This window comes from Rhopalosiphum maidis, chromosome 1, assembly GCF_003676215.2.
Source record: "Rhopalosiphum maidis isolate BTI-1 chromosome 1, ASM367621v3, whole genome shotgun sequence".
NCBI classification, from domain to species: domain Eukaryota; kingdom Metazoa; phylum Arthropoda; class Insecta; order Hemiptera; family Aphididae; genus Rhopalosiphum; species Rhopalosiphum maidis.
Window position 1 is genome coordinate 76014158 of NC_040877.1, and position 22110 is coordinate 76036267.

Consider the following 22110-nt stretch of genomic DNA (forward strand, 5'->3'; position numbering starts at 1 on the left):
GGTTTTTGTTTGCACGCGTGTGTGCATGCAAATTTGTATAATATGTTACATTATAATCTTAGAAAATGTATAGTGTTTAATTTTATTTTTGGATCAGAAAAATAAGTGTAATTTTTTGTAGGACACATTAAACGGTCATCCGTAAGTTGGTGTTGAATCTTTTTGGCGTTTGTAGGTAGTTACACGCACTTCACACACTGAAATAATAGTGTATACTGTATGTATATTATTATAACCGGTTATCATATTATTATAATATTAAATTCCCACCGTCCGATAATATACACGTGGACGTACACGTTCATTAATGATATTATACATAATAATAAACTTGGCATATCACTCACCAATTCAAATTATCTAAAACATCAAGTCCACCTGCAGCATAAGGTGAATTCGATATAGTCTGCGATATAATATAGTATAGTCTGAGACTATAAAATGGTATGGAAAACAGCATTCTTTTAGCTGCCTCCGTTCGGCGGGCGGTATATACGTTTTGGCCACGTGAGCCCCACTGTGAAAATGTCTGGGTGATGTCTTTGGTTTGAGCGGGTGCGGTTTTGTGGATTTGAAGTTTGTCGTGTAATCTATAAATGTATTTTACATACATATTACATATTATAGGGATATAGTGACCAAGAGATCACGTATTGCTCAATGGAAAATAAAAATATACATATATATATATATATGATATTTTAGTATTTGTATTTTACTTTTTTAGTATACAATATAATATATTATTTAATATTTTGCATTGAATTATTTGAATTAATGGTTAAACCAATAGATTGAATATTGTATTTTTATCAAGACTGGGCATTAATGATTAAAATATTTAATTTCATTCAATTTTAACTTTTAACTTAATTATAGTTATTTTTGTCTTTAAATACATGTGAAATCATTGAACTAAATTTTCATTTTAAAAAGTTAAATTAATTTATTTTGTTTTAAATTTTATTTTATTATATTTCGATTCTTTTTCTATTAAAAAAAATCGGCTAACGTTTGAAGTGAATTTTTATCATTTTATTTAGTGAAAATAAATTTAAAATTAGGCTATACCTAGTGTTATAAACAAAACTAAAATGTTCAGGGAATGCTTAAAAATTGTGTATTAACTTTTGGTTTAAATAAATTAAATTTTAACTATTTCTTACTATTGTGAATTAACTTAATTTGACTGAGTTATAAAAAAAAAAATGAACTTTCCCGCTTCACCAGCTTTAGTTTTAATTATATACTATACTAATTTATACCAAATGTAGCATGTAGGTATTTACAGGTATAATTTGGTTGAAGAGAAGCTTAAAACCAAAATATTGCGAAAAAGACTTTACACAGATTCGGGTACATGTATGATAATATATTATTTTATTATTATACAAAATATATAATAAATATAATAATATAATATACCTATTTTTTGTAACCTTCTCTTCAAACAAACTATAATACCTATACATACCTAAATAGTAAACACATATTATTTTATAAATTAATAAAATAAAATGAATAAATTATATAATATATATATATATATATAATAATGAATAGGTATATTGAAACACTAACCGGGCATTATATTATTATTAACATAAATTTGCGCGGGAGTATTAGTGATACGAGCGGCTAGTGAAACACGATATATTATCATGACATGTGGTGCCGGGATATTTAAGAAAAAAAATAAAAATATTTGCAATATCCGGAGATTTGGTGGCGGCGGCTAGCTGGGTCTACCGAGCCGATAGATGGCGTTGTCGACGGAGGCCGCGCGCGCTCGGTCTCTACGCATAATCGAATATCGTATTCGTGTATGCGCGCGAACGGGTAAACTCGCCGCGCCGGCACCGGCAAAATTACAGTGTTCAGTCGCGAGCGAGAACACGGGCCACCACTTGCCGCTTCTGTACGCCATAAATCGTTATCCGTTGTGTTATTTTTTCGAATTCTCGTCGCCTTGCTCGTTTTAGTTTTTTTTTCGATTCGTACTCATTATTTTTCTTTTTTTTTTAATACCGATACATGTATAGTGCTTTCCGTTGTGACGTGTTTTAACTGTGGAAATATTATCAATACTATTATATTATTATTACTATTATTAGGTATTTTCATCGTTTTTATTATTATTGTCAATACCGCGCTAATATAATATTATTATAGCCTACATTAATTTTTGCCGAGTGTCCAACACGTTCGTGTATATCTACGGTTTTTACGCCATAATTATTACTACCGTCACTGTATCTAATATTATTAGATAAATTCGGTCGCGCATTCGTTTATTACAATATTTTAATAATAACAGTCGATCGACGACGATGACCGTTTTCCCGGTGATCTAATATTGTTGTGCATAATACGTCCACACAAAATATTATCATTACACGTATATACTGTGAATATATTGTTACACCTAACATATATTTTGACCGTATAGACTAAGCTGATCAGCTGCCGTTATCGACGCCACTGCCGATAAGGAATCTCGCAAGTTCGGACGTGCTTTTGACAACGCATCCACGATGGACGTGCTACCGAGTGGTAACATATTCCGGGAACTTCAAGACATACACGATACCGGTTATTTCTCTGCACACGTATCACTCGAGGATCACTGGCAACAGGTAATTCACTTGCATATGATGATACAAAAAATAAAAACTTATTTCGAAAGCTCTCAAATCAGTATTAAACGTTACAAATTTACAATATAAACTTAATTTGTTTTATATAGTGGGTACATGGTACACACGAGTCATGTGTTATAAGTCATAAGCACTGGCATCGGAGTGAACCGCAGTAGGGTGTCTGGTGGACAGATATCGAAATGTATACAAATATGTGCATAGGAACGTCCAATTATACCCGCCTTATATTAATATATTATTTTAACTTAAATTGTATTTTTACAATTAGTCACATAATATGTCCTGGGCAATAGATGGGTTTTAGTTTGATAAAACAGTGTAAGTGGATGGATGAAATAATCATCCCGTTTGACGAACTTTGGACTATATTATATTATAATATTGTTTTTAAATAACGTCATTGCAGTAGCGAGTTTCTGTGCGGTCGCACGTGCGTCGCGTCCTTATGTAACAACATAATATTATAATTATATTTATCTCATGTAGGTACTATAGGTAGTATAGGTACACACATTCCACCTTTCACGCATAATATAAAATTTCATGTATTGTTGTGTCACACGTGAGCTCTAGCACACGGGGGTTGGCTGCGGTAGATTAATACGATTATCTTACCATAATTATTGTTTTTTTTAGTGTTGTATTTCTGTTAGAATTTTTTAAATTTATTTTTTAATGTACACAATTTTATTTTTGAATCCTATTCTACTGAAACGCCTGTTGTGGGTTCAGCAGCACCACATTTTACGACTACTGTGATTAATCGTATTTCATCAACTTATTCATTCGGTCGCCAATATCAATATAGAATTAATTAATTTATCATTACCAATGAAACATTAACATACAGTTTTGCGCGTTTGTAGTACACTTTGTATACTGATACAATAATTATTGGTAATTAAGTAAACAAAAAAAAAAATCGTATTACGGTTCGTGGCTTATTTAGAAATATTTACAATTATCATTAACAGAAAAAAATAACTAGCAAAAAATGTGTAGGTATGTAACAAAAAATGTGTGTAGGTATGAACAAAAAATTAAAATGATTAAAAGTCGGTGATTGAAAACCTTTTTAATTTTGATAAATTGATAGTGAATACAGTGGGACTGTTTTTATGTTAAGATTTTTTTTCTATGTCAGCAGTTTTTGATTTAACGTATACAATTTTTTTTTGTTTGTCACCGTATGTGTTGGTATGCATTATATTTATGTATATAATATAAACGTATGTATAATATTGTGCGTATGTGTACCTATGTGATTCATTTACTGTTGTTATCAGAGGCTCAGGCTGTAAAATAAATTATGAGTCCCGAGGAAACACAAACACACGTCTTTCTCGGTAACAAAATAGCGAATGACAAAATTATTAAAAAAAAATTAAGTTGAGATAACTAACTATAATAGTCTAATATAGTAGCATTACTCATTTAAAATGTATATATATATATATATATATATTATAAATGGCTAAATATATTTAGCTAGCACGATAATATATTTAGGATAAGTACATATATGTTATAGAGTTAAAACTGTATGGTTTATGAGTCGTTCTTAATGAAATTACAAAAATTGAAGGCCATTTATAATAAAAGTTTTTGGTTCATTTTCCATGAAATGAAATCTGATTGTCGAATAACTCGTGGGTCCATTGAAAAGAAAAGTTTTATACGATTTTTTGAGAATGAAAATGTTATGCCATAAAATGCAATAGTTTTGAAATGCATTTTTAATATCGTGCAGTCGCATATTGTATTGTATACGAGTAGCAGCATGTTACTTTAAATTTTTATTCAAATTATTTTATATTAAAATGAAAATAACAATATTATAGTAATCCTTTTTTTTCATTCAATTCCGTTTAACATAAAATCGATATTGTCTAGTTGATGAATTATGATTTGTATTTTGTGCGTTTATCTGTTTAATCACTGACCAGTAACAGACTAGCAGACCGAATAATAGTAAAATGATTATTGTGACATTTGACCACAAACTATTTAGGAAATGACTGACGAGTAAAACTATTCTAATTGCTATGGTTCTTTGAACTTACAATATATCTTTAAATACCATAATGTAAAACAGTGTTTATTATAATAATTGTATTGAAATGAAATGCCAGCAACAAAACTGATAAACCGCGATTTATATCCCTGGAATGGTTTAGTAATCAATTGAAAAAATATCATATTTTAATTGATTTAATTAAAAATGACCTTACATATTATACACCATTAAAAGCCTCATAGTTATGGCTTCCATGTAGGTACATACGTAAAGAATTTTGGTAGTACAATTCATAATTGCTTTATAACGTAGAAATAGATTCTTTTTTCATTCAGTAATAATTGTTTAATGATACTTATAAAAATATATGTGTTATGTAACTTAACTGCAACCATTGATAATGACATTGTATATTGTGAGTCTTACAGCACACAAATCCAATATATTATCATAGGCCAACACAAACCCCTTATTGTCACTTAAATATAATATAGTGGTATAATATCTATTTCTATTATCTTTCGATTTAATCGGTAGAAAAGAAAATATAGGTTTACCCGTATCTCTGCCCCCTTTAGTATAATTTTAGTGGATCAAAAGACATGTCGTTCAAAACTAAAGTAAAACATTGTATAGAAAATCTCTGACACGAGTTTTGTGGGATACATCCAAAATGTAATTTAGTGGCACATTGTGTGCTGGTTTTTTTCGTTAAATGATCATCAACTTAAAAAAAAATCGGATGATAAAGACTAGGGATCGATTGGTAGACGTGTAATTTAGAATTTTAGATACGAAAATGAATAATTTATCGTTCTTGGCATGCCATAGTCGTAAGGAACACGTACAATATTATAGTTGATGATGACGCCACGTTACTCGCAGATGAAAATGACGACGACAAACCTAATGAATGAACTTTTTCTCGTTTGGATACATATTATTATAGTATACTACTAAATTCATTGAACACTGTCTATAAGTACGATAATACTGTCAATCGTGCTTTAGATTGTAGTGATATCGAAAACTACCTACTGACAATATTAATTTACACGAATACATGATAAAACAAACATATTATCTATTCTAACGGCTAATTTTTAAAATCTTTTTTTCTCAGAATATCGTGTAAACGACAATCTTAGCCACAAGCCTGCGAAATAAAAAAATAATACTAAACTACCACCAATAATATCGATAAATTTATTCCGAAATACAATAGTATACGTATGTAAATATTTTTCTTCTATCTAGTGATGAGGTATACATCGATATAATTAAATACTTTCTTTCCGCATTAGCATGGAAATTTCAAATCTTTTTTGTCTTAGGACAGTTAGGTTTTATCTCGATCTGCATTTGTTGTACAGAACTGTGTAATATACGTACCGAATTTTAGAAAACACCGTGCGTGTGTCCTGTATTTAATAAAATATATTTCGTTTTTGCATTCGTATGTAGTGTATAAGTGCAGTTGTGCAGAAGTATTATAATCTATATTAATGCATGTATATGATACACACACACGTAGGACGGGAGGCGAGGAGAACGAGGACGACGTGCGTGCAGAGTTAGTGTTGCGACGGCGGCGAATGCGTTGTAAAACGGGCGCGCGGTAAAGTGATCTGAAAAGCGTCGGCGGGGGCGGTATGATCCCCGCGCGCTTTAACGGTGTCCCATTAACGCGGTGGCCGTGTGGTGGGGTGGTGTGGTGAGGGAGAGGAGACCCCGGGCCGGATCGATGCGGCGGTGGCGGCGGCAGCGTGTACAGAGCGGCAGCGCAGTTTTGGCGGGGCCGTTATACGGCCGATGACGGCCCTGCAGCAGTCGTGTATACGCGGTTGAGCTCGCGCGGTACGCGTCTCGCACGCTCTTCGAAATATTAAACCATCACAATCATTATCATTATATTGTTACCGTGCATAGGTGTTATACTTTTTCCGTGTACACACTGCCCACGTTAATAATATTTTATTATCTCGTTGTACGCATTATGTGTTGAAACCATTACACCAGTAATGCATCTGAAGTTCAGGTTAATAAACACCTCTTGAATTTATTTTTTACCAGTAAATTTTATCAAATTTGCTGATTTTACAATTTTATTATTCGATTCACCCTTTTTCCTCTCAAACTCGCCATTGAATAATCGATCACTTCTACTATAATTCCAGTTTTCCGCAAGTACTTGTAGTCGTCCACAGAGGGTCTCGTATATTATTTTGTTCTGCCGGACTTATATAAAACAATATGCTCTATAACGTTGCCGAGATGATTAAAACCTTAATTTATACGGATTTTTTGAAAACTAGTTGAATATATTATAGTACGTATATATGGCGTTCGAGCGGTATATATATACGCAACCGCCAACCGGTGACGGGCATAATATTTAGGTCATTAATATATGTATGTATGATGTTCATCTTTTTCTGAAAATGTTAAGTTCGCCACATACACTTGAATTCATAATAATAATATGTACTTATGTATATAATATAATAATTATTAATTATGTTACGTGTACAACGACGACAGCGATTACATTATATTTTAATGTTATACACAACGGGCGGCGAATTTTCTCACGGGTCGTCTCCGCCGGTTCTCGGACCATCATCAATAACGTTGCCGTAGTATATGCGCAAGTGGCGTGCGATGTATAATACACGTCGCAAAGGCGCGGTAATAAATAAATATCGCACGTATCCTGATGGCTTGTACATAAAATATCCTTCCGGTGGTGCCCTTTTCGCTGTGGTAGCGGTACGAAGTGAGGGGGGGGGTTGGTGGATGATGCGAAATTATATGATGGCGAATCGTCTCGTTTCCTCTATTCCACCACCACCGCCGCCGACCATTGCACTTTCTCCTTATTCGTATATTACTATTATTATTGTGCTTGTACACTTATACAATGACGTGTACAATGATGAACGTGTAGTGTATAATATATATATATATATATTATAGGTATATGTATTGTGTGTGTGAGTGTGTGTATAATATGTATTGTTGACGTAGCTTGCGCCGCAGCACTATACATCATTCACGCGGGCTAAATGATAAATGGGCGCGGACCTAAAGTGTATATATATATAAATACACACTATCCAGTACCTACACACTTTGAGTATCATATAGTGATGTGCGCGCGCGCTTGAGGCAATGTGTGTGTGTGTGTGTGAGAGAGAAAGCAATTGCTTCGGGATAAAAAAAGGACTATACGGCAAAGACGACGCGTCCTGCGACGTAGCGACGACAGGTGGGCACAGGTGCGATGCTCGATATATACGATATTATATTCATACGCGCTATCTCTTTGCCTATATATTATTATATACTGTGTGCGTGTGCGTGTGTGCACTATAAGCGAACCGACCCCTATAGTCAAAGAGTCCAATCGGAAAACCGGTAATGTGTATTTCACCGCCTCCTGCACCACCGTCGTCGTCGTCGTCGTCAAACGCGCGCGAATGAGTGTGTATAGTATAGGTATATATAATAATACAATATATTATATTGTGTTGGTGCCTAAAACGAAACCATTTGTCTCGTCGCCATCAACGCGCGGCGCGGTATAGCAATTTCGGCTGAAATCGTTTGTCAACCCTTCTCTCTTTCTGCGTCCTCTATTTCGAGGATTAATGCCATCTGTGATCTGCTCTATACCCGGCTCATTGTGCTCATATATACGCGCGTACGCGCTCTCGTATGTATATAGATAGTGGATACCTATATACACTGCACTGCAGCCGATGTGTGGGCGTGCGCGGAAAAATAATACCGTACGATTTTTCGAAAAATCTACCTCGGAAACGTTGTCGTCGGGCTCACGGCAATTTTTCTTTCGCGTCGCCAAAAATGGTCGGATAGTTTGTAAATGTTTGTAAAGTATATTATGTAGGCGGTAGGTATACGCACACATAATATAACATAGGCATTATTCGTAATATAATTAATGATATTGCACGTATTGCAGTCGTGTGAAGTACTCGTAAAACGACTTATCAGATGATGTGGTTACTTGGTCTTTGGGTTAGGTTAATGATCTTAGCATTAAACGCATAATATATTATTAGGTACACGATTGCAGGTAATATTACTGTCATAGATGAACGAAATTGTATTTCTTTTTTTCGTTTTTTCAAGGCGAATAACATTATATTTGCTTACGAATTTATCTATGGATTGTATTTAATTTTAATGCAGTTGCGTATAATAATAATTGTGTTAAGTGTAAATGTAATGTTCACTGGTAGAAATCTTTTGGTTTAATGTTATGTAACACAAAACTGTGTATGAACAAATTTGCATGAATTTAAATTTATTTTATTTTCATCTCTTCGTTATTTTTAGAATAATTCATAAAACAACAATCGTTTATTAAAAATAAATTCATTGTTTAACAAGAAAAATGTATAATATAACTTAAATGAAATAAATATTTTTTTTTTTTGTGCGTTAGTCAAATAAAGTGATTTCAATAATAATGATTGCCAGTTATAGACAAAAAAACATGATTTGCCAATGCTAAAAAATGTACTATAATGCTTTATGCATACACTTGTCAAAAACTTTTGTTTTTATCCAATCGCGTTTATCTTGTTTCTCGTTTTATTCTTGCTCGTGAGTTGCAGCATTGGTCGTTACAAAAGGAAACATTGCCCTTTTAACTACAGAACTACTTAATAACTCTCACGTTTTCAACTCTAGCGATTTCTGAGAAGTCAGCACGCAAAAAGTGTCTGCGTGTTACACACACATTTGGCTAGGGTCGATCTTCTTATCTTGCTGAGTAATTGACGGATTTCTAGTACACTTTATCCACCACACGTAGTTAAAGGGAAAAATCGGAAATCAGACGTGGGTTTACGCTACATATTGTGCGGATAAGGTACCAATCGAGAGGCTTTACATTTTAAAATGCAGATAGATGTTTTAAACATACGGATGGTTATATATACATAATATTATCTTTTATTTCGTACATAACCTGCATGATTTATGTTCAAGTTGAAACTTTATCGCACTGTTCCGGAATATTAAAAATATAAAATGCAATTTAAATGTAATAATAATATATTGTAAGCCTGGTAAAAGACGTTTAAAAATTTCTTTGTAAATTTTTTTTTGGTTTCACGATAAAAGTGGATATTGCTATTTTTCACTGTACAGTCGTTGACCTCTACCATTTTTTCTTAATCTTTATGACGTTTTGAATAATTGAAAATAAATTATGACGATTAGCTGCCTACTTAAACATTTTATCTGATACTAAATTATTCAATGTGACCGATGGATTTAAGTTCTGGGAATCACTTCTATAGATAATAATAATGCACTGGTATTAACTAGAATGACATTTTCTGTTCATTGAGGATCACATTCTACTGATACAGTCGTCTTATCGGTTTATTATGTAAATCACTTGAAAGACAATTATTGTTAATTTTTTCAAATTTACCAGTCTGGTATAATATATACATTATAAATAATATGGTATTATAATTATTATGTCGGTACCTATGTATGTTTTTAAAAAGATATGATTAGTGCTGTGGCTTATAATGAATAGTGAATTGAATATTATAAGTGGGTACTCATGATTTTCCAAAATTAAATTTATTGTCCAACTTATAGCTTTAAATGACACCTGTTTGGTTTGAAATATTTAAATAAAATATGTAGAACACATTATTATTTTTATTAACATTATTAGGTACAACACGGCCATTAATTGATTTAAGTTTATATTGCTTCGCGTATAATATATTTTCATGTTAACCAAGTCGGTTAATTACTTTTGTCCTTAATTTATTCATAAATCACATTGTTTTAATTTTTTGACGAAATAAACAGCATACCTAACTTTAAACACTATTATATGGATATATAGCGAGGTAATGAAACAGTTAAATTAGATATAATATAAAATCTCAGTGTCGCCTAATATTTTTATAACAATCCGATAAACAGAGGAATGTTATAATAATAATAATTATTATTATTATTTCTTAACGAATAAATCTGAATAATTTAGGATCGACAGTTTGATGAGTAGTATTGTAATACATATTAAATACGGTAAATTTTTTTATTTTTCTAACGGTTTCGTAAAGTATAGTTAATGTAAAAGTCGCGCACGTATAAATAATTCATTTAATCAATCACACACACACACAATCAAATATATATATTCAACTATATAATGAACATTATAGATAGATTATCCACATTTTTCAGTGTCAAACTATAGTAGAAAACAACACGAATCTAGAGTATAATAATATTAATATAATATAATACTAAATATTATCACTTAACCTCAAGTTGATATCAACCCTTTATTAATTCTTTAGAGAAATATCCAAAATATCTAATTTTTTTAAAATTTATATTATTATTAAGTCGCTATAACTCAAACATTGGCTTGCATTACATATTTATAAGTTAAGATTAAATTATATTTTATAAATAATATATTCAATAATTATACATATTTTAATCATATGCAATAGAGTAAAAATTACCCTATTTTTGTATTATACTTTAATTTAATTTTAATATAAAATAAAATGCAATATATTTATTATTTATAAGAAACGCCAATAACCATATCAGTTTAGGCGTATATAAGAAAAAAAAACAAAAATATAATTTTATTTTGTATAATAACATTATGAAATCATCACTATCAAACCTCTTTAAGTGCCAATCAAAATGTCATTTCGGACGATTATTGAAAAAAATACCATGTACTTATTATAATATAGAACTGAATAATTTGAAAGTTTGGCCGTCAGTTTTCCAAGCTGCGGGCTTAGTATGATTTGTAATAAATATTCTAACGTTAATAATATATTATATGTATGTGATATAATCCAACGAGGTGATTGCATAGGTGATGAGTGATGACAATAATAAAACAACGTCTGCTGCGCGCCTCGGAAATAGACACAATTATCGTTATTATTGTAAACAGGCCGAATATAACAGCAATTATAATATTGTTTGACGAAATAATTACGCTTTATTGTGTATAATAACACTTATAATATAATATATACATAAATTATATCTACAAAGTATAATATTGGTACTACTAATCGGTTAGGGAATTGTGTACGTTTTAAATTCAATTAACCCGTTCATTCGACTGGCGTTAGTTTAGGGGGTTCAAATGCGTGGATAAAGTTGTATATATAATGCCTACAATTTATACTAGTTGGCGGTCACCTCAAACGTATTCTAAACAATCAAAAGTGTTTTATTAATTATTAATTACGTTACACCTATGTAAAAATATATAGGTTTAAGTTAATTTACATATTTTATTATTATTATAACTTTTTTTAAATTATTAGTTTTATTTTTTACATAATTTGATGTAATTTTGCATGCAAAACAATAGTTTTGAAAAACCTATTTTTATCATTATCATTTTTAAGTTCAATTTTTTTGAAAGACGACAGGTACATATTTAATGTATCAAAGTAAAATATTTTTTGGAGTTTTTCGATATGCAGACATCGAACTTTGAACGAGTAGTTAATTACCTAGTTATGACATTTGCAATTATCGATGTTAAGAAGTAGACCGACCTTTTGCTGTGTTTTCCTACGCCAATTTTCTCCGTTCACCTATTATACCTCTATTACTTATAATTATAAATAATTAAATAATCGGTTGAAATGTGACTGCTTAGAAAAATTATATTAAATGTAAGTAGTCGTTCTAAAAAGTAAAAAAAAAAAATTACAATTATAAAATATATATTTTAGCAATGACATCAGATTATGTAAAAATATATTTGCAAAAAAAGTAAAATGGTTTAAACTTCAAAATAATGAGTGTAGACACTTAAATGGATCATTTTGTGTATACTGTCGTTTGTTGATAATATACTGTATTATAATTTATAATACAATCGTTATGGTAGAAGGATTAAACGCTATATTATTATTATTATAGGAAATAATACGGCAAACAATATTTCAATAAATAAAACCTCGCGTATCCATATCGACCATTGGATTTATCATAAAGTAATTTCTACACTTAGGCCTGCAGGACAAGGATTAGGTGTTTCTCTTCTTCTCACCGTCAATTTTAACCTTTTCAACGACTAACGAATATACATAATACAATTCATTTATGTGGACATTCATATTACACATTTATAATGTACAGCTAGAGGAAATAGTGGTATTCAAAACAACTACCAGACATTAATATTAATCAAACGCACCATCATATATTTTATCGAGACGCACAGCTCGGTTCATTTAGTCCTCTCAATTAACCATTACCCATCATGTGGCGACATCGCACGACCGATGACACGAACTGGGTATGAACACATTGGCGATCGGAATCGTCGTGCAAAACCCTTTGAATGTGTATATTGTATATAGTCTTACAAGTAACACATGCGACCGTATGTAGTAAAGCTTTGAAAACAATATTTATAGTGCCTTAGCTACTACGATCATGCTACCACTGCTACAACATCTGGTGGTTCTATCGCGTGCGGTACCAAGGAAAACAGTTTGAATAATATCAAAATCAATTTTTTGTTTTCAATCTCTATTTTTGTGACATTCCACGTTTATTATATTTGGTTGGTGTTTTACGCTTAAATATACGAGTAAAAACTATATAAGACGAAAAATAACATTACTCAAAAATAAAAACCATAAATATAAATAATAAATATATAGGTAATATAATGCTTGTATAAAAATTGAGTGTAGTAGTTTTTTATATGTAAATATGCTACGTGCCTTTGAGGATCGATGACCTTTGATGGTTAAAAAAGGTCTATAACTTAACGGTTTCGATAGTTTTTTTCCCTGTTAATATAATGTGCAGAGACCGTAAGATATTTGAAACGAAAAATCACACGTAGCGGGAATAAAAAGTGGACTATTTATATTTTAACTGAGATGACGGGCGTATATAACAGGAAATAACAGGAAAAAAAATATTTTTTAGTAATTTTCTTTGAATTTAGATTACGTATTATTGTGTACAACTCACATTTTATATCGTTCAATTTTTTTTTTGCAATATATATTTTGCATATCATTTTATTGATAATTTATTAAGATAAAACAAAAATTATATAAACTATTATATCGATTATTGTTTAATTTATAATACATAGCTTTTCTTTTTTTGTTATTTTACTTGATTTTATTATCCTTTAAACATAATGGATTTAAATAAAATAAAACCATTATTAAATTACTTTCGATTGGAAGAATCATTTTCAAAAGTTAGACTTGAATTAAAAATACAATTAAATTTTAAATAAAAAAAATAAAATAAAAAATATCGTTATACGTTTTATTATTTTACATTCCGTGTTCAATATTAATTTAATATAATTGTATACATTTTTTATGTAGAATTAAATATAATTAATATAATGTATTAAATGTAGAATGACAATTTATAACGCGTTTGTCGATCGTCTATTGATTGTTTATTTTATTCGAAGTTAATCCGGAGGGTACGACTTAAAATTCTTATTGGCACCTTTATTTTTCATATGGACGTATTAATATTATATTGGTCATTGTAAGTTAGATCATGTATACATATTGTAAAAGGGACGATTTCGATATAGTCTATTGAATGCAATTATTAATTAAAAAAAAAAAAAAAAACCAAAGAAAATTGTTTGATATAGTTTTTTAATTAAAATTCATCAATCACACGCACAATGAACTTGCCGATAATGCTGTCGCCGCCACTGCAGAGCTGCTGTTGTTGTAAGCGTATGTGTGTGTATTAGTTTTTTAGAGAGCTATTCAAGGGCACAGGATCAGTTTATCGAACCGTTTCTTCCTAACACTTTCTCTCTCTTTCTCTCTCTGTCTTTCCTCTCTTTTTGTCTATCTCTCTGTCACTCCATAATATTATTTCTCTATTTCTCCTTCAAGTGGCACGTATTAATATTTCACGGTCCCGGAAAATATGTATTAGCGTTTCGTATATTATTATACACATCGGTTGACTATATATATATATATATATATATATATATATATATTATATACCTAAACCTAACCTCTGGTATATATAATATATTTGTGTATAAAAATACCATCACGGCAACGATGACGATATATAGTCGATAATACCTATATTGTGTTGTATATGTATATTATACATAATGCCTGCGAACGTTTCGTATAATATAAGCACATTATTATTATTATTATTATCATTATTATTATTGTTGTTATGCATTATAGTGGATTCTCGTAGTTTTTCGACGATGCATAGCTCTTTCGAAAGAATCTTTTCTTTTAGGTTTTTGAAGATGATGGTGTGCCGGCGCGTGCAGCGTCTGTACACGCGTGTAATATTTTGCCTAAGAAGAATAGTACGTGTACGTAATAATAATATAATGGTAATAATAATAATAATAATAACTAATAATAATCATAATGGCGCGATCCATAATAATGAAATAACTTAGCGCCTCGATCAGTCTGCAACGGTGCAGTGTTTGAATATTCCCCCATTTTTTTTATACACTCACATACCTGTATTACACCTATATTAATAGTATAATATGTTTTGTTTGTGTGTATTATGAGGCCACGTGTCGAAGCCGTTGTTCTTCTAGCCCATGTAGGATATATGTATAATGTATATTGTACATAACCACCGTCTTATTAATCCGATGTTGTCTACTCGTCTATTATGCGGCGATGACGACGACAACGATGGTAATAACGCGACGCGCGTGTATAAACCTCCGTCAAACGAGCCGAATCAAACACACGTATACACACACACACACACACACACACACACACACATACTTTATGTTTTATTTGTTATTACTTTTTTTTTTGGTTTGATTAATGGACATTGTAGTATTCGTAAATGAACCTGTAAAATACTGTACCAATATAATATTTATAATGTATATTCTTCGGTATACATTGGAATGACGACGACGTTCGTCGTGCCAATTTTGTTTACTGCAGTAGGTATTATAGTTTAATATATTATCAATTATGATAATATGTTATAAAGAATTATTATTATTATTTTTTATTACAAAGAAACGTCCTCGGTTACAGTGGCTATTAGAGTAATAATAGTAATTCACAAATTTTAAACTTTAACTAAATATATATAAATATTTTTAAATTTATTTTATATATTAAAAAAATTAATATTAATTTTAAGTTTTAAGTCTTAAGTGAATAGTATTATGTATTTAAATAACTTATTGATTGAAGAATTATGCCAGATTATGAATTTCGCGGAAGTAGGTGGAGGAATACATTTCTTTCCTTTCTATTTAGAGATTATGCATTTTAGTTAGTAGATGTTTGGTATAGAGTTCTACGCCGTGATGAATGAAAGAGGATCCTATCTTGACTACGTGACCATAGGTATAAGATTTTATTTTTCTATTCCAGTCAGTTTAAAATAGTTTCGTACCTACTGGTAGAATTTTTAAGGTAGGAAAAGCTTATGAGATAATTGTTGATCTTATAGTTTTGCTTAATATTTAGTCCACTTTTTTTACCAAATGTCTTGAGTATAGCTTTTATAACTTTATGAGAACTTGAGTATGGGTTTAAAATTGGGTTAAACGTGTATGAGTTTTGCTGATTTGTTGGCTCTATCGTTACCGGTTATATTTATGTGACTTGGGATCCACAAAAAATAGGAATATTTTGTTTTTTATATACAGCCGATGTAATTAAATAAATATTCTGTATATTTCTTACAATATCGGTTGGATGGAGAGTGTTGTTGATACTAATTATAGTGCTGAATCATTAACTATTATGATTTGATATACTTCTACTATAATATTATTGATTGTACAGTACCTAATAAAAAAACGAAACTCTCTCTAGAAAATTAAAACTTCTTACGTACCTACATGCATGCTATTATAACATAATTTCATTATATGCGCTGTGCTTAAAATTACTGTAAGATGATGGGGTGACCATGCAGCGGTATGTAGACGTTTTAGGTGTGGAGGGTGGACCCATAAAAACTTCACGGTCGTTATACATATATTATGTTTTTTTTTTTTAAACAAATTTGTTTTTAATTATGCGCGACTCCAAAGTAGTACCTACGCCGGTGGTAGAGGTATAACTATATATGCCTATATATATATATATATATTTGTAGTGGCGTCGGTGATAATTGCGCGTCCGTTAACGTAAAAAATTGCTTTGGGTTTGTCATCGGCGCGGCGGCTGTAAATGCCATCGTCGTCGTCATTACATAATGTATGCCCAGGCACGTGGACGACTGTGGTGTGTATAATATACACATACACGAATACAAGAAAAACAATGGTCGGATGTTATCCACACGTAAAACGTAATAAAAAAAAAACTAAAAAATACGGGAGCTATAGATCACAAAATAAATATAAAACATTTTTATTTTATTTTTTTATTTTCTTGGACGCACATTAATATAATATATATTGCGTAGCATAAAATTCTTCCGGTTAACGCCATGCATAGTGTCGCAGCTGAGCAGACGTCTACGACCATACATGAGGTGCCAGTGGAATTTTAATAACAATAATAATAATAATAATAACAGCAGCAGAGGCGACCACCCGCTGTGGCCGCATGACGTTGTACGTGAAATAATTATTTTCTGTAAGGGTGGAGGTGCGCCGTGAGAGGTGTGACGACGACTCAATGTGTGTATAGGTGTGTGGGTGCACTTAGACCAAGACCCGAGTCGTATCATCATACCATTATAATATACGCATCGTCCGCTAAACGGAAACAAACTATATGAGTTTATAGGGTTGTTTAAAAGACTTGGGTCCGGTAAAATTTGCTAAACGTAATTATAATATACCCCCTACAGCTTGCGGATGAGATAAAAATGCTAGTGACCGGTGAGATTGACCCTGTTGGCAGTTTTTTAAAAAGGTATATTTTTTGAGTTTATAATAATTGTTATACTTTTAGACATTTTTATTTATTACAATAATATAGTGTAAAATTATTATTATCTAACCTTCACTATAATCCAATCTTATTTCCTAATCAGCATTAAAAATCAATTTTTACTACAATGAATATTTATTTATATTTAATAATCATATTTATTTGCTAAGAGTTACCTATTGATTGTTATAGTGCTTGTTTAACAGTAGACGTCTTCATTTTTTATTTATCAGCCTTTTGTTTCCTATAACATAATATTTTATTTAAATATACACTTTAAATTGCAATTACGTGTCGATGGAGGTATTAATGAAGGGGAATGCAACCCTCTCCAAAATCAAATTAGAACAATTTAAAAATGATTTTAGTGTTTTCGAATGTATTGCGTAAGATACAACTATTTATTAACTTTCATATACCCATTATAGCATCAATATACCAAACTTATGAAGGATCCTAGTTAAGCTTTTTCTATATAGCCTCACTGATTAATAGTATTACTGTAAAAATTTGACATTTTTAATAACGAAGGGGTTGGTGAACAATTAGGATTTACCGAAAAACTTCTCAGTAAATCTCTGTACAGACGTAATATATTTTCAAAAAATACACATCACTATTGGTGAATGTATATGATAAGCATTATGTACTAGTATATTAATTAAAAAAAAAAAAAAAAACCTTTGACGTTTAATACATACGTGAGCATAATGCGCACGTGTTTATATTGTATTGTATATAGGGACAGAGTTGCGAGTGATACTTTGTTGGATACTATGTCAAAATGGCTGAAGTAGTTCTAACTCCATTACACCCCCCTCTTATCATACAACTTTAAATCAGCATATCCTTGCATGACTACCTGTTAAATATATTTTATTTAATATAGGTATACAATAATATACATGCCGTGTATAATCATATTTTTTTTTTTTATTTCGACGCGACCATGCGACGTGTTACTGATTATATTCGTTATTCGTTTGACCATGCACAGGACTATTCTGGATTCAACACCGTTCTCTACTTTGTTGAATATGCGATTGTAAATGTATACCTGCAGCATATTAAGTGCCTGAGTTGATTTCATTTATTTTATATTTCAAAACTGATTAATTCACAGCAATAGTTTTGTCGACACTGTTAACCTCTCAAAACTATATTGTAATCTAAGTATTTTATTTTATACGTTTTAATGTACCAATCAAACGTGCAACCCTATGACGTGTACCTGTATATAAGAGGTAATTATAATTTTATAATAAGTAAAAAATGATTTTTTTTTATTAACCTAAACTGAGACACTCGTAAAGACGTTTAATTATTATTTTGCATGCAGTGACAAAGAAAATATTTTATTATTATGAGAGATTTATATAATTTAATATATTATATTTTGTTATCAAGTATTTTTAGTAATTTAACATCATAGAAATGATGATTATTTTACATTACGTCATTATGTAAGATTTTTTGATTAAATAAATAATAAACAATGCTAGTTGAATTTTAACGGATATATTTAAAATACAACTTAAGTGTATTAATCAGAAAGAGTTCAATTTTTTAGATCGAATTTTATTGTAATTAATATTTACCACGAATACAATAATATTTGTTGTTTTAAAAAATATAAAATAATAAGAGATAATTTTAATTAATTTCGTAGGCATTATATTAATTTTTTACAAATTATTAAATACATTTCTTAGAAAAGTTGTTAGTATTAGCGTTTTACTATATACAACAATATATTTTTATAACAAACTTAAATGCGTTAACTCTGCATTCATAATACAACATCACCGTTTATATTGTATATAATTAAATATTATTCAGAATAATACACCCAAACGCAAGTCTATTTGAAACATCATGTAATATAATAATGTATATAATACGGAAACGGTTTTCAACTTTTTGAGGTTCGATATAAAAGTCATTAATAACAATACAAAGAGTTACGACAAAAAAAACTCCATATGCGTCACCATATAAAAACTATAGTTGTTGACCGGAAATAATTGATTTTTTTCGCGTCATATATTACGAAACATTCGTAAAACGCGTAAACTTTGAAAGATTTGTTTACCGCCTTGACTATTCCCGTCGACCGACGTGGTTTTCCGCTAACATCGTATACTTGGTATACATACACATTTAAACTGCTGGGCCGTCCACGTTGTATAATTTACCGATGATCGCATCAAAGGCGATAAGTCGTACGCGGGTCGTTGGTTGGTAAAGGGATGGGAAAAGTTAAATTCGGAAATTGTACTTCTATACACCGCGTGTATAATATAAATAATATATATACGTTTGAACCAAATCTAATCGCAATATCTCTCCATAAATGAATATTATATATATATATGTATAGAAATGTGCAAAAAAAAAGAATCGTAGCTACCCTAATATATATCTCAAATACGTATGAGATAAACTTTTCAAATAAATACGTAACGGATTGAGGTCATCGGAGGAATCGTTTACTAAACGTACATAAATTCGCTTAGCCGGCCGAACAGCGTATAATACATGTATATATATATATATATATATATATATATATATATATATGTGTGTGTCTACAATTCTAAATGGGTATGTCGGTGTTAAAAGTTTAAGACGTATTATATTGTGCTAAACGGCGCAACTACCTAGTCGCGGGTTTAGAAATAATATATCCAGATAAACTTTCCGGTTGAATTTATGAATTTTTTTTTGTGAAATTATAATATATAATGCGCTTAAACTTATAACTGTATAATGTATTACTATCACGATCATCGTTCTGCCTACGTTCATTCGTGGAAAAGGGATGATTTTTATATTTTTTAAGACTGAAAATGTAATGCTATGTATGATATTTGATTGTGTAAAATAAACGAATGTTATAAATATGGCCGAATAAAGTAAGACTTTCCAGCACGACCACCAAGATTTTGGCAATAATATTATACGATGCATTGGTGTCTAGCGGGATGCGGTCGAAACTCAGGGTGAAAACAGACCGCATAAAGTAAATCCGTTCTATTCACTTACGGAATCGGTAAAACCGCAGTGACGGACGCGCACACATGTGACAATTATGTATTCATAATTACATATTTTAATTACGGAAGCTTTAACCAAGTGAAAACAAAGAGTGATGGGCTGGCCCGAGAATTTTATATAATATTATGATTATTGTTATTACACTACTGAACACTGAACTGCAACACGATGCAGTGTAGTGTAAAAAACCGTGTTTTGGTTCGCCGTCGTTATCTCTCCGTATACACAAATACACACGTATCCCACAAATTAATATAATATGCGTCTGTGTGGGTGGGTTTGTGTTTACGTCTGCGTGTTTGCGCAAAGCGTGGGCAAGTATAGACTCGGTGGCGGAGACCCCCAGCGAACACTGCAGAGCCGGCCGGTGCACGCACGTCAAACGCATCCAGCCGGCAACCAGATGTTGCCGCGCGCCAAAAATTGCCACCGCTGGTCTATTTCCGTACACCGGAAGTAAAGGGTCGACTGCTGTACAAGCGAGCGAAAGGGGTTTACGGCGAGACGGTTAGGTGGCCGGACGAACTGGCGGCGACAGTGGTGGTGGTGATAGAGGGAGGGGGGCACTCGCTCGAAAATGCATTTCGCGCCGCTTCCCGAACGACGTCTAAAAATACGTGATTGTAGTATTAAATGTAGACGGTTTTTTTTTATCGGCGGCGACAGCAATGGCTGTGGCTCATCCGTGCGTCTGGTCCGAGTCTAAACGAGAGTTACATGAATACTTACCTAAATACATATCATAATAATAAATTGATGTATATATATTAACCGTCAAATTGTATTAAAAAAAATTACTACACGAAAAATTCGAATAATACCGGCATCAAATTATTATTAAAATATTATGCACATCGCAACCCGGTGTTGTTTTCCGGGAAACGAGTTAGATAGGTACCTATCAACGGGATTTTGGATATATATATGTATACTGTGATCGTGGTCCGTGACGCGTCCGAACTGGACGGTAAAAAATTATTGTGAACAGGCTTCGCGGTTGTAATGATAATATTATTAATATTCCGTTGCGTACTGTGTGCAGCTCTGAATACTCAAGGGGGTTTGTTTGGCGGTCGAGAAATTGTAGGGGTACGATCGCCGGTATGGAGATTTATGTTTTAATAATCATTATTAATAATTAATATCGCCAAAAACACGATTACGATGTAAGCTTCATAAAATATATATCTAATAATTCTATAAATAATGCACAGTCATTTATACGTTCCCCGAAAAGCATTTTCTCAAATATATGCTTTCGAGTTTATAATCAATAATATTATTCCGTTGATTTAATAATAATAAAAATGCTTTGATTTTTAATCGATAAAAATAACTATAGGTATAGTATATATACTACCGCAATATGATATAATATATCTACGTTTTTGATTCCGATGATGCA

At 31.3% G+C, this 22110-nt stretch overlaps 1 protein-coding gene across 1 annotated transcript in view; it reads left to right on the forward strand.

Annotated features, from left to right (window-relative positions):
* Nucleotides 1–1844: 1844 nt before the first annotated feature.
* The window catches only part of LOC113556717 (Krueppel-like factor 6), a 195501-nt gene continuing 175235 nt past the window's right edge, over nucleotides 1845–22110 (forward strand). Inside the window, exon 1 of the mRNA XM_026961836.1 lies at nucleotides 1845–2636. Within this exon, the coding sequence (XP_026817637.1) occupies nucleotides 2535–2636 (102 nt within the window). The 5' untranslated portion in view covers nucleotides 1845–2534. The remainder of the gene's footprint in view (nucleotides 2637–22110) is intronic.